At 39.0% G+C, this 15,257-nt stretch overlaps 1 protein-coding gene across 4 annotated transcripts in view; it reads right to left on the minus strand.

Moving 5' to 3' along the window:
- The window catches only part of SLC36A4 (solute carrier family 36 member 4), a 123,521-nt gene that overhangs the window by 56,172 nt on the left and 52,092 nt on the right, over window positions 1–15,257 (minus strand). For 3 of the 4 annotated variants that reach the window (XM_075417302.1, XM_075417310.1, XM_075417323.1), the window contains one exon: window positions 8,823–8,992. In XM_075417302.1, coding sequence (XP_075273417.1) covers window positions 8,823–8,992 — 170 coding nt within the window. Of the gene's footprint in view, window positions 1–6,645; window positions 8,729–8,822; window positions 8,993–15,257 lie in introns of those variants that run through there. The other variant, XM_075417318.1, reaches the window with a different exon arrangement.

Here is a 15,257-nt window from a genome sequence, read left to right on the forward strand (position 1 = left end):
GGGACAATGGGATTGAACTGCAGGCAACTGAGGGTGATACTCAGCATCACTGCTCAGTCTTCCCAAGAAAGATTCATCAAACCAAATGTTAGATGTATTTCTCACCTATACCCCATTAACAGCCCGAAGAAGGAAAGAAGCACGTCTCTGGCCCATTGCAACTCATCCAGGAGCAAATATATAAAGTGGATTGGACTAATTGTGCCCTTCCAAGTACGTGTTTCTCTCCCTTGCTTACAAGGAGTTACCAAAGGACGACCACTGCAGGGGCAGAGGTCCAGAGACCAGACTTACGCACGTTAAGCTAGATGACTCTTAATCCATGTAGCACTTCGCATCGTACTCCATACATCTTATTTGCATCTTATCACCTAAAACCTTCAGAGCACAGACTGCCACTTAGGTTTACACTGTGAATGGCATTATGGATCTTCAACTTGTACTTCACAGGGTTGCTGTAGCATAAGTAACTAAAAATAGCTAAAATTAACAAGCATAGCCTGGTAATTCTTATTCACGGTGTTTGTTGAATGCATGAGTTAGCAAGGAATCGCTAAACTGTTCAAACAGACTATAATTCTCATCTTTCTTCACATTAATAACATCTGAACTACAAAAACATATTTAGTCTTCGTTTTGACAATACTTTTAAAACACTTTTCACCAGAGTTCTCTTGTTAATGTAATTAAAGAAGTTGTCCTATGCATTTTGACACCCAGATATACATAGATATAGAATACCCAAATATATAATATTATATATTATAATATATAATTTCAGTATTATATGTTGGCATCCGAATTTGCTGCACTATTTCTATTACCTTACTCCCTTTCATTCCACTACTTGACCATCTCATAATAAATACATGTATCTGGCTTTGGAACCCTTCTAAATACTAAGTACTACATCCAGGAAGATCAGATGACTTCTTCAAGTAACAGAGAATGTCACAGCCTAAAACTAAGCTCATCATTCCTGAACAGCAGCGGGATAACTGCGCACATGTGTTACTCCTCCTTATCAAGCTTAGAAGTGTATCAAGAAATTTGCTATGCTACAATTTCTTTTAGGAGAAAAAAAAAAGTTAAACTTCCCACCTTCTTTCCAAAGGCTCAAGTAATACATTTAGAAAAAATCGGATTCATGAATTTTTTTTACAGCTAAACTGTCACTGAAAATTGGTAAGATTGATATTCAGGAGATACTGGATATGGAATAAGCAAAAAGACAGCACTGTGGTATTGGATAGGAAAACTCTGTGCAGGATTTTATAGGTTAAAATTACATTGATATTGAAACCTGTCAGATGGAAACTGTTATAAACCACAGAGAATAAAGGTCATCTCATTTAAAATCAAACAGCTACAAGATAAACTTGCACACGTAAGAGTATGGTCCCACGCAACACTGCCTTCCCTGCAGTGCACAGACCAGGCTCCTAATTGACCGCTCATCCCAGTGCTGTCATTACTGGCCATCCGTCACCAGCTGCCCCGAGGAACCCAACCAGCATCACCGCCTGGCACAAAATCCATACAGCATTAGAGAAAAGGCAGCCTTATAAGTAGAAATAAGAAAAATAAACATCATCAAAATGCATATAAAAAAGTACCAAAAGCAAGATGGAATAGATTAAATTTTTAAATTTTGCAAAGGAGCCTGTAAAATGAACAATAATTTTTTTTTTTTTAAAAAGGCTCTGCTATAATCCAATTTTCAATTAAAATACCATAATGCTTTTCAACAAGAATTCCCGCAAAGTTGTAAAATGCATATTTAATGTGAACACGAAACTGTGGCAAGTAATAAGGTCTGTTTACTCAGAAATAATTACTGCACCGGAACAAGATCAACCATTTCAGACTACATGAATACATTGCTAGACTATTAGTTCTTAAATGTTGGGGTTTTTTAACAATAAAACAAATGTCTCAAAAAGAAAAATCAAGCAAACTTTATGACAAAGGCAATGCTGTTATTTTAAGTTATTTTTAAATTTTCTTATTACAAATCTTTCAAAGTTTTCACCTCAATGACAAAGTCCATACTTATCTGCCTGTCCCATACCTACAAAATATTTTGGAAAACAGCTGCACTTCAAAATCTGAGTTTATTCACAGTTCCTAATTAACACCTGAACAGAAGGAGGTCCAACCTACACAGCAGTAATTAAAAAAAAATAAATAAATAAAGCAGGACACGTTTTAACTTCTCAGGAATTTACTTTACAACCTTAACTTTCTTTATACAGTTTATAAAATTATATCATTTGCAAGTAATATCTTGTTTGGGTCCATATCAGAGTCACTGTTAAAGAAGATCTGATGTCAGCTGAAGCGATGCACCAAAAGGAAGAACTAAACCAGTTGGCTTCATAAGGCCTTGATGAATAATAACATTAGACCATTCTGCTGGACTCTACAGCTATTTCTGGAGCAGTGCTAGTTTTACAAAGAAAATCCCCAACTGATTATCTCATACAATTTATATTCACAAGTTAACGTCTCTAGAACAACCAGTAATAAGAAACACTTCTAGCACCATTCAAACAATCCATAACATTTAACCATTAATCATAATCCACAGGCATTTGGTATCCATATGTTAAAATCAGGTAGAAAAAAGTTTAATACCTGCACTGTGAGAAAGAACATTAGTTATTATATGTACATAAAGTGATGCCTACACCAACAGCAACTCATAAGATGTGCCATAAAACAGAAAGAAAGTATAATCTGGATATAACTCTGATATTAAGAAATCCATTCTTGCAAAGGTTGGAAGAACCTGGATTTCACATATCTATTTCTCATGCTTAAGCATATGCCCCAAAACCACCCAACAAGGCCTGCTCTCATCTCAGCTGAAAATCACAGCATAGGATCTTCTACTAGCAAACAAGAATTACGCTTGTCAGCCACCCGCATCAAAAAAAAAAAAAAAAAAAAAAATACAATATATATACACAACACAATATAATACAGTATAACATTTAATCCTAAAAGCATGTATTAAAACCTATATAGATCTTAAAATTCCTTCATGTTACTTCTACAGCTGCTCTAAATTAGTATTTTATTGGCACAATACCATTAAACAATATAAGATATCTGGTAAACATTATGTTATCTTGTGTCTCACTTGTTCAGCATCAAGAGTTGTTCTTTCCTACAACCAGGTACAGTTAAAATGGGAAAAGATTTAGACAAGCATAACTGATAAGTTCAACTGAATAATGCATTTATTCTCTTGGTAAAATTACACACTAAGCTCAGGCTAATTTTTTTAATGGAAAGCAGCTCACTAATAGCTCAGCTGGATCAGCCTTTCAATTAAATTTGTTTCATTTCAAGCTGACAATCAAAACAGCTGACAATTCAAGCGATATCTCCACACCCACATTCAAATGCAATATTTCTTAATTTTCATTTTAACAGGAGCACCATGGCTGCAGAAATACAGCCCTAAATTAAGCTATTAAAAAACCACCTATATTTCTTGTATGAATCAAAAATACTATTAACTCTCAATTCCAGTTTTCTCCATTATATTTGCTGATGCTCTTCAGCAGCTTTTACCAATTCATAAAAACAATTCTTTCACTACTATCTTAAAACTAGTAAATCAAATGCAACTTACTCTTTAAACACTACACAACTGCTCTTTTCTATTTTATTCCTTTACTTCTTTAGGGATTTAGTGGTACCATTCAGACGAAAATTATTTTCTCAATACTTGATCTTTTTTTTTCACATTCGTCCAACACCCCCAGCAAGCACAATTTAATTTTAGTGCCCTTCTGGCAGAAGACACGAGTAAGCCTTTGCTAGACAGTAAGCGAGAAATCCATACTTACATTACATTCTACTAGAAACTTGTATTTTTGCCCCATCCTGAATTTTTTAACCACAGTTTCCACTAAGAGGCATCAAAAGAAGTGAATATGTTTGATGTTATTTAGCATCAATATTGACTGATGCTTGGCAGTTGAAGCTGATGATCTCCAGATCTCCTCTCAATCTCTGTGTGTTCAGAATGTTTTGAAGCTGTTAACACAGGAGGATTAACTCTTCAGGCTCAACAAAACCTCTCTAAACTCTCTGCTTCCAGAATTACCATGATCTCAGTGCCAGGTAAGCAGGGAAAAGTAAAAAGCCTCTCATTATAATGGCAGCTTATTTCAAGCAATGTACTAAACAGGACCCAGTTGGGTGGAAAGTCTTTTTTCTTGTTCTCCCAGACAAACCAGTCCCTCCAAAGATAAAACTAAAACTTCTACTGATTTATGTGAAGATATTAACGAAGGTTCTAAAAATTCAGCCAGGATGGTCCGGTTCCTTCAGAAGCAAACTAAAAAGCTTCACACTCCAATGGTTAATCCCAGCGTGCAGTAGCCACAGCCCCATCAGATGACAGGCTGAGCTAAGGGCTGAACCACGGGCACGGTGCCCGACTTGTATGCAAGCAGATGCAGCAAACACAGATCCAAACTATTTTTGTGATGTCTTTTAAAGATATAAAACCAGGGTAAATACTTTGAACATTATAAAAATTCCATGTTGACAAATATTTCAAAGTACTGAAGTTATCTGACACTGAAATACCACAAACACTAAGTAAAATCTGTGAGAAAAATAAATGAAAAGCATTTACACTTCGAATAACAATGCATATGCAACAGGAACAGAACCCACTGAAATCACGACGATGTGGTTGTGCTACCTAGGCACGATCAGATAGATCTTCTGTCCTCTTCTGTCTTGCAGGGCGTGTCTCTAACCATTACGATGAGCTGACCTGACCCACCAAAGGACAAAGCTTCTGGATGCCTGGATGAACTTCCAGTGACGAACTTCCAAGCACGACCTGAGGGCAGCCAGTGAGTATCCACACAACGCTGCACCTCCATATCTGTTCTCAGCGCTTTCCAAGTCCTACAGTGGCTCTCGTCCCAGTCCTTCTGTTTGTATGTGTTCCTGATTTCTAACTTTGCCCCCCACAGTGACGTTCAATCCAGCTTTCAATCACATTTTTGCCTCACTAGCTACAAGGCTAGCTCCCACCTGCTTTCAACAACTACTAAACCCAGTCTCCAGTTCTCATCTAGACTTTCACCACAAGCCTAGCTCATCCCTCCAGTCAGTGCACAAGCTGCTCACCTGAGTTTGTAAAACGACTGTTTAGTGTGAAGATTTATGAAGTGTGATTAGCCAACTTGCCATACACAGTGAAATCCAAGCAAAGATGAAGAAATGTACATCTCTTGCAAATGAAATGAAGTGTTCAACATCACACGAAGCAGAAACTCCCCCTCTCCCTCTTCTTTCTTAAAATTCAAAAGTATTTGACTTGCAGTTTTACCCATCCAATACTAAGATGCTATTTTAACACTAAACTAAATTGGAAGAAGGGAGAAAAATATTAGGGAACAAGATCTGTCAAGTAATTTCCACTCACTGTTTCCTTGTTGAAAAAGTATAAGCAAGGGGCTATAACCAAGGTAAAGGCATGCTTTTGCCAGTCCAGCATTCTCCCAGCAAAAAAACTCCTTACTATTTGCTTTTACCTTGAATAACACCATGTCACAGTCCTGAAAAAGCTGCGCAGAACAAATGTGAAATTTCAGACATCTACCGTGAACATGGTTCTTCCATCTATTTGTAACTTTCTTTCCAATATGGTAAAAAACCAATCTTTTGAACAGCTTTAACTATCAACTCTGTCTAGAAGAAGAGTCCAGGTGACCTCACTGCTCCTCGGGAACAGCTCAGCGAGCAAAGTCTGACCTAACCCCAGAGCAGCCCCAAGCCCAGCCGTGCCCGTCCCCAGGGCCGGGTGTGCTCCTCCCCGGCCCCCAGCCTGAAGGCTGGCCTCAATGGCGATGTTAAGGGTCAAGTGTATTCTCTATAACCCACGTCAGACAAGGTCTCTTTGTGAAACACTAGCAGAGGAAGCAGAACTTGCATCTCTTAAAATGCGTAATATGAGGGTGACGGAGCACTGGAACAGGCCACCCAGGGAGGCTGTGGAGTCTCCTTCTCTGGAGATATTCAAGACCCGCCTGGACAAGGTCCTGTGCAGCCTGCTGTAGGTGACCCTGCTTCGGCGGGGGGGTTGGACTAGATGACCCACAGTGGTCCCTTCCAACCCCTACCATTCTGTGATTCTGTGATTCTGTAATATACTTGTGATCATCCTCCTGCAATGTTAACTGTCCAAAAGTGAGCAAGTAAATAATGAAGAACCGTAAGGCAGGCAGATGGTTTTTTGGACGCATGTTACATCTCCAGCCATTTGTCAAGTTCTTACTTAAAACAAACCTTACCAAACAAAACAAATAAAACCCACTCCCGGGTAGGCTTTTCCCCAGCAAAGTTGCTGATATATTGTAACTATAAAACAATGACCTCACTGATATTTATTTGAGAAATGTAAAAGCCCCAAAAAATTAGTAATAACTGATTTTCCAAGTCTTAATAAGCTAATTTGTTATTAGTAACACAGCTAAAGTTTCTGTTTTTAGAAAATTATTTTCAAGCAGGCAGAGTCCCTTTTATCAGTGTATGACCTCTGAATGGTCCAGACATTACAACATATTTTGTCACTGATACCAAAACTATTTTATTTTTAAAACTCAATTTAAAAGGTTTTGGATTTTTTCTTTCTAATAAAGAACCACTTTAGGAACCATGGTCTGCACTTCGTAAAAGCGAAGCACAGTTTAAATCAATTCTGTTTCATAACCAATGCTTCAACGAAAAATGACAAACAGAAGAGTGTAAGCATGGGAGCTTACACACACTGTTGCTGATGAAAAAGTATCATAGATACTGCATGCACAAAATTTGTAGAAACTACTAGAAAAAACCTGAAATGACAACTAAGATAAGCACAACCTATGACACAACAGCCTGGCAAATATCAAACATTCAAGAGCGAACTTTTAGTTTTACTTTTCTGTGCCTTGCAGCAAACAATTTAATACTCTCAAATATCCCAAGTAACACCCGTAACATTTCAGCAGGTCCATTTTAGAGATTCACATCACAGATTAGTTTCAATGGCACCGGCCAGGTCCAATTTTACTACACACATTTTTTTAAAACAAATAAAGATACAGCATTCACTTCACACTGAACCATTTTAAAGCATTTACTACCCCTTCTAAAAAGAAAGACCATTAGCTGCTGTTTTAAAATATAAAAAAAAAAATCTGAAAAAATTACAATGCACAATTGAATGAAAACAAAAAGAAGAAAGAACACATGTCAACATACTCTGGGAAAAAGGACCCAGCAGAATTCATGATGGATTAGCTTCTTCCTGTCCCAGTTCACCCAGCTGTAGCTCATTAGATCCAACAGGCAACTGCCCCGCTTTCAAGTCCCACTCACAAGGTACACCACCTCTGATTTGCTTCCATTTCTTTTTACCTTTTACAGACTCCTCTTCCAGATTTTAAAGCTAATTCTCCTTCTTTTCTACTTCCTTTTCTTGGAGATTGTTCCCCAGTTCTGCCTTCCCAGACTACCCAGCTCAATAACAAATTTGAGGGAAAAAAAACAAAAAACAAAAAACAAAAAACAAACAAAAAAAACAAAAAAAACAAAAAAAAAAAAAAACAACAACAAAAAACAAAAAACACCTAGGGCTGAGTATCATGGGATTCATTCATAATTTGCCAAACAGGCAGATGTGCTTTTAAATCTATTCACCACAGGCTCTTCTCATTAGAGACATCTCTGAAAGCATCTTTCACCCTTAAACTCTCGAAAACTTCAGCTGTAAACAACAGTTTGGATCTACAAGAACTTTAGCTTTTCAAATGTTTTGTGGTATCGTTACCAGGGCAGGTTGTAAGGGGCACACAAAGGGCAGTAGAGAATGAGTGGAACTTGAGGGCCTCATGACACCCAGATATGGTTAAGACTGGAGAGTTTAATGGGGTCCTGGAGAGACACTGAAAAGCATTTTGGAGCTTGAAGCATTTGATCTAGAAGTCTCTCAGGTATTACAACAGCTACTCATCTATCCTCAAAAATCTTTACCTGTTCACTATGCATCATGAATACAAGAAGCAGAACACATATATGGTGCTTTGGGAGATTTGCACTTCATTATTCAAGACTTATCACTTTTTTTTTTTAATTTCACATAGTAGATGTATTTTCAGAGTAGCAAGTGATTAGATCAACAGTATTGCCCTTTGCATACTGCAGGACTTAAATTGCACCAACATTAAACTCTCTTTCTCAATAGGCTTGACCTTAACAAGGTCTCACTGGATGTTGAAGTTCTCTTTGACAACAGACAATTATTAGCTGCTGCCCAGCACATTAGCCACTGGTGAGCACCCACCAAGAGAACAGAGCCAACAAACACTAAACTCTGCATTTTCATCAATATTTTCTCCCTAAAAATCAAGGTTCAACATTTTTGGCTTGTTTGGTGGTTTTGATTTTTTTAGAGCGAAACAGCTCATTTCAGTACAAACAATGGGGTCAAGAAGCCAGCTTTGTACTGGAAAAATTTTTATAATGTTTTTAAGAAAAGCCTCCTATGCTGATCAGCATTTTTGATGGGGGCAGCCGGGAACCTGAACTCCCTCCTCCATTCACGATTCTCAGGATTACCGATCCCAAGTTGAGACCATGATCAGAGCATTATCACCTAAAAGAAGCAGCCGTCCATGAACATTCTGACCAACCTTCAGGTTGCCAGCCTCTGGAAAAATACATAACAAACCATGTATTTAAATAAGCAGGCCCCAACAATGTGCAATAGCAAGCTCTTTTATGGATGTTCTGCACATACTTACATGTTGAGCAGACTAATAGTGCTCTCGCCACAAGCTCACTGAGTAACTTCCACCTCTGCTCCACTTTGGAGGTGACAGCTGGAATGAGAATCTCCGCAGGCACGTAGTACTGAATCGAATAGGTCACAAAAATCCCAAAGGAGTACAGAATTTTTACAGACTGATACAACCTGTTGAAAACATTTACACATATTCATGTAAATTAGAAACTCTTCATTAAAAAAATTATTTGCTAATGGCACTAAGGCTCTATATACAAAAAAATGTATTTCTTCACCCCAGTAAACAAGAAGATAACATTACCTGCTTGCAAGTTATAAATGCCTCTGAAATTGCAGAAACATACTACCAAAATACAGACCAAAAAAAAAATCAGTATCATGCAATCATAAATAAATAAGCTTAAAGAAGCACAGGTTAAACAGCACGCAGTTATCTGAGATAAGAAAATTCCAAATTCACATCAAATATAATCTGTACATTGCTAAACCTTTCACAGTGGCAGCAAACACTGGACATTTTAAAGATCAATGCCAACATCTTCCAGATCTCTGCATATTCACAAAGGGTTCCTAAAAAGATTTTTCACACTGGGAAGAGAGCATCTCAGAAAATTTTATTTACTAAAATTGGAAGGAGTACCTTCTAAGGCTAGAAAATATCCCCAACCAAATACACTTGTTGTCCACACTCTCCCCTTCAAAACCGCTAGGTACAGAACGCCATTAAATTACAGTACCATGTCACAGTATTTCATCAGGTTTATAGCAACACAAAGGAGTACCAAGTTCAACAGCTCCAAATTGTGCCAACCTTATGCCAGTGGTGGACTGGCAGGATGCATTACTATGAAAAAGAAATTGGAAAAAGAATGTATGCACGTGTAGAGCCGAGTTCATTCTGATGCAGGAGTACCTCTCCTTACACACAGGACTAGAGTTGTAACTAGACAAACATTTTAGGAATTTTTTTTTTTTTTTTAATTAAGTGACTGTATATTTTGCTGAGAAGTTACTTTAGGATGGTTTTAAATTCTGTGCCAGACAAAGACAAGCTGCTGTCCTGCACCACTCCAAGAATTCAGTTACACAAAAGGTAAAATTATCTCTGCACAGACCGCTAAAAGGCACAAGCTACATTTTAAGAGGGAAGAATTTCCATTCTCATTAATCTCTTTCCATTCTACTGTTACTTAACCCTGCATGCCACCAAAGTACAAAAACGTTCAGAAAATGCAACACAGTGGACAGTTTCTTTATAACAATAAAAAACTCGGCTACACTTAACCTCTTTCTGCCTAAATTGATTCAAAATACTCTTTACTACTCCAAAAATATTAACTGACTTCAGATCATTCCACTTTAATCTTTATGTACTTTTTTTTCAGATCTGTGCAGAACCAGAAAACCCTGTCTCGTGAGTAAAGGAAAAGATTATCAGCACTTATCAGAAAAAAAAGTCATACCAAATGTGAAGACAAAAAAAACAAAAAACACACACACAAGGAAAGAAGCTCACATCTGCCCTCATATAAACTACATCTCAGCAAGAAATATAATAAAAGCAGCGGTGAGGCTCAGGTATAAAATAAGGAAATCTTTCTTTTAAAAATGCCTGAATGGGTTGGTAGCCTAACTTCAGTACAATTTTGCATGGACTCGTGCATCTTGCATCCTTACACATGTTGGAAAATAACCCACATACTGGCACTGTCTTGCCAAATTTAAGATAACAAATACCTTCCCCCCGCCCCAAGATAGTCAAAGTTTTTTTAGATATCACGCTCATGCTGTTATTTCACTTAATATAGTGAAATCCGTTGCTATATGGTTCTAGCATTATTTTTTCCTTCGTGATCTCTCTGAACATTCTCCTACATCTCCAGCTTTCTGTAAACAAAATGTCTGCAGATCTACTCCACGAGAAGGTCTCAGAGAAATTAGTTGGAGAACATCTACCAAATTCTCAAAAAAAACTGGAGTAAATCATCTAAAAATCATGAAGTTTGGAGAGTCTTACCACTGTTACTTGTGGCTGAATAAACACATGACAAAGAATTATCCATGCCACCAACAGTTTTAAATGTAGATGCATTTTTAACCCATGCTGCATAAACTACAAGCATCTGCATAGGTTTCCTTACAGCCAACTGATACAAGTTACGAGTCTCTTGGTACGAGTTTCTTTCTAAGAATGCAACTAACAATACAAAGCTTTTCGGTAAGGTTTTGGTTCATTCGCCATGGGGTGTTGTGTGTTCGCAAATGAGAGAGGAAATATTCCTCATAAACAATCTGTGACAACAGCAGATGATGCCAAGCAGACCCAAGCACTGAATACCTTTTTTTTGCTTCAGTCCTCAACAAGAGGTTCAACTACAACCAGAAAGCAAAGGCAACTTGCAACAGTAAGAAAAAACAGCGGCCAGAGTAGGGAAAGAACAAACTGGACCCTTGTCTCTGTATCTCTTTAAGCCTGGCAGGGGTCACTCCAAGCGTACTAAATTAGTTACGTGATTAGTAAATAAAATCCGGCCAGGACGGCTTCTGACCCCTCGTTGCACGGCCAAACGGCACAACATGACAAAATTTGCATCCATACAGCTCAGCTCTTTCCCACCTCAACCGGATCCCTCTACCCTCCTTCCTTCAACATTTTGAAGGAAGTGTTGAACATGCAGTCAGGAACGGTTTTGGTACACAGGAGCAGATCTGAGGAGAGGAATGGAGCTGATGAACTTGAATAGCCTTTTCAGCCTGGACTTACGTGCTTCTCATGTCGTAACTGTAAGCCAGTTCATTAAGTTTTCAATTTTTGATAATACTAAAAGACTGCTAACAAAAAAATTGGCTTTTTTATTAGCTGAAAAAAATATACAGAGGGAATTAAAAGCGTAAATATGTAGAAAAAATAAAATACCCTTTTATTAAAATATTTTTTGACTAACATGTCTTAAATTATTTGTATCAAAGGTTTGACCACCACTGTACCCAATTTAAGAAAGCCCCAATGGCATATTCAGAGGGACAGAAAAACTATTCCATCACTTTACATGGTGACACAATGGTGTGGCCAGTTTAGAAGCCACTGCTTTTGAGATACACTTCTTTTTGATTGTTGAGCAGCTTTCAGGAATTTAGAGGAAAAAATAGAGTCACTTTTCTATCAGCTTTGCATCACTATCCTTATTACTTAGAATAAAGATGGATTAGCTTAGATGGATTTTAGCCAGTTAACAAAAACCACAACTGACCAGCTACCCACAATTACCCTGTAATCCCCAGGCTTCAGACCACCCCAAACCTTTACACAAATAATTTTTACAAGACATTAAAAAACAAGCTTCAAACTTTTAAATACACAGTAGTTCAAAGTATGCATCTCCATTACACGATTGTTCTAGATTTACAAGGATTCAAACTTTTCAAATTAGGAAGCCATTTTTATCTAATGCAGGTGATTTTACTAGTAATTTAATATTATATTCCATTCAGATGAAGACAGCTCCTTAAGCTACTGCTTAAAAAAATTCTAAATCATTCATATGGGCTAAAAGAAGTTAACAAAACTCTGCCTCTTTTCAATTCTACATTTTAGATTTTGTTGTACCCGTTTTAAGAGAAAAAAATTAGAAACTAGTATAATAAAATCTGCATATCAATACAGCTACACCCAATAGCGTATTAATTACATTAAGCTTCCACTTGTACTGTGCAAAGTCGTGTTGAACTTTAACATGCTACAATATTTGTATGCTAGTTAACCTTTAGGATTCACAATAAGGCAACTGTTACACAGTCACTTATATCTTCATGAAGAACAGATGGTGGAAAGAACCTTCAGCCTCAAGAAGATGAGATGCCAGCCAAGGAGAAAGAAGAAATTTTTTACAATAAGGGTGGAGAGACACTGGAATAGGTTGTCCATAGAAGCTGTGGATGCCCCATCACTGGAAGTGTTCAAAGTCAGGTTGGACAGGGTTTTGAGCAACCTGATCTAGTGAAAGATGTCACTGTCCATGGCAGAGGGGTTTGGAATACCTGATCTTTAAAGGTCCTCTCCAACCCAAACCATTCTATGATTCTACGAGACCCCAACCAAGGACACTACAAGTACTAAAGCAGGATTTCAGTGGCAGGTTGACCAGGCTGGACGCCACATACCCACCAAAGCTGCTCTATCATTCCCCTCCTCAGCTGGACAGGGGAGAGGAAATATAGCAAAAGGTTCAGGGTCAAGGTAAGGACAGGGAGAGATCGCCAGTTATCAACTACTGTCATAAGCAAAATAGACTCAACTTGGGGAAATCAATTTAATTGATTACCAATCAAATCAGAGTAGGGTAAAGAGAAAATAAAAACTAAATCTTAAAACTACCTTCCCCCCATCCCTCCCTTCTTCCCAGGCTGAACTTCACTCATGATTTCTCTCCCTACTCCCCCCCTGAGCAGGGCAGGGGGACAGGGAATGGGGGTTGCGGTCAGTTCATCACACGTTGTCTCTGCTGCTCCTTCCTCCTCAGGGGGAGGACTCCTCACACTCTGGCCCAGCTCCAGCATGGGTTCCCTCCCATGGGAGACAGTTCTCTACAAACTTCTCCAGCGTGGGTCCCTTCCACAGGGTGCAGTCCTTCAGGAACAGGCTGCTCCAGTGTGAGTCCCCTGCGGGGTCACAAGACCTGTCTGCAAACCTGCTCCAGCATGGGCTCCTCTCCCCTTGGGTCCACATGTCCCGCCAGAAGCCTGTTCCAGCACAGGCTCCCCACAGGGTCACAGCCTCCTTCAGGCATCCCCCTGCTCCAGCGCAGGGTCCCTTCCATGGGCTGCAGGTGGAGATCTGCTCCACCATGGATCTCCATGGTCTGCAGGGGCACAGCCTGCCCCATGGGCTGCAGGGGAACCTCTGCTCTGGTGCCTGGAGCACCTCCTCTCACTCCTTTTTCACTGACCTTGGGGTCTGCAGAGTTGTTTCTCTCACATACATTCTCACTCCTCTCTCCAGATGCTGTTCTGCAGCAGTTTTTTCCCCTCTTCCTAACTGTTATCCCAGAGGCGCTACCACCGTCGCCGATGGGCTCGGCCTTGGCTAGCAGCAGGTCCATCTTGGAGCCGGCTAGCATTGGCTCTGTCGGACATGGGGGAAGCTTCCAGCAGCTGCTCACAGCAGCCATCCCTGTAGCCCCCTCCTACCAAAAGCTTGCCATGCAAACCCAGTACATTTTCTCATAATCTATATTTACAGATGTCACAGGACTTGGTTTGAACTGATGGTCATGTGACAATCATTATGCACTTTTTGACTGTAAATATGAGCTATTTCAGGCAAACGGTGTCACTCCTTGGTGTAGGTCAGGAGGCACCTAGTAGTAGGTAAACTACACTCTGTACCTGTGTGTCCTCTTTTCAGTCAGCAACGAACTGAGTAAAAACCTTTGTGTCACTAGGTACGCTGCATACTTCTGAGGATATGAAAAACTATTACTAAGATATTCCAAAAAGGTAAACATAACTGCATGTTGAAAAAAAAAATATTTAATGCAATAAAATACAATTCTTTGATTCCAGAAAGAAGCTGTTGCTAAAGCTCAGCAAAAACAAGCTGAAAACTGCTCTCTTTTCATAAAGTCAAATTTCAACATGTTCTCATTAATATATTATGCTGACTGACAACTCGTACTCCAGAACACAATCTAAACTAGAGCTGCAACAAGTGTCTTCAGCAAAAGCTCCAAGCTAGCAGAATATTTTTAAGAATATGAGCCGTCCTCCATGTAAATTAAACTTAAGGACTTAACTGGTCTAGGGCCTGTGTAAGCCTTCTGGTCAATTCATCTGCAAGTACATCAAATAAAACTCAAAGTAGTAGAAATTTCATCTTCTTTATCAGGAAAGGCCTATTTTTAAGACCGGGATTGTCCAGCTGAAATTAAACACCTAAGCCAAGTCTCAGTGCTTGGCTACATTCCAGGCTCTTTCGCATGACCGCTTTCTTATAAAAAGTCATCCGCTCCTCGCGTTTCTCTAGTTCAGTCCAGCCACTTACTGGCTTTTTATGTGAGGACTGAGTAACAAAATATTGTCATATCGTTCACTGGAAATTTGTTTTGCTAGCACAGTTACTTGCACTCATTTGCTCGCCCGTACTGTATCAGGCAGACCCGCAGTACTGCTCAGCAATAGCATCGCACATCATAACCCATGGGTGTACCAATGAGCTGCTGCTTCTAACTTTGTTTGGTGCTCTGGGGTAGTATCCAGAGTAAGAAGAAAACAGATGACACTTGTTATTTCCACGTATGTGCCCTGAGTAGCTCTGAGGATATTAAACCTATAATGCCAATTCTCTGCCTTACAGAGCACCAGTTTCCATATCTTTTATCTTTATTTGCATTAGGGTCTGTAAAGCCATCAGGATAAGTATGATCTTATCACCACA

This window comes from Opisthocomus hoazin, chromosome 1 (genome assembly GCF_030867145.1).
Source record: "Opisthocomus hoazin isolate bOpiHoa1 chromosome 1, bOpiHoa1.hap1, whole genome shotgun sequence".
NCBI lineage: Eukaryota > Metazoa > Chordata > Aves > Opisthocomiformes > Opisthocomidae > Opisthocomus > Opisthocomus hoazin.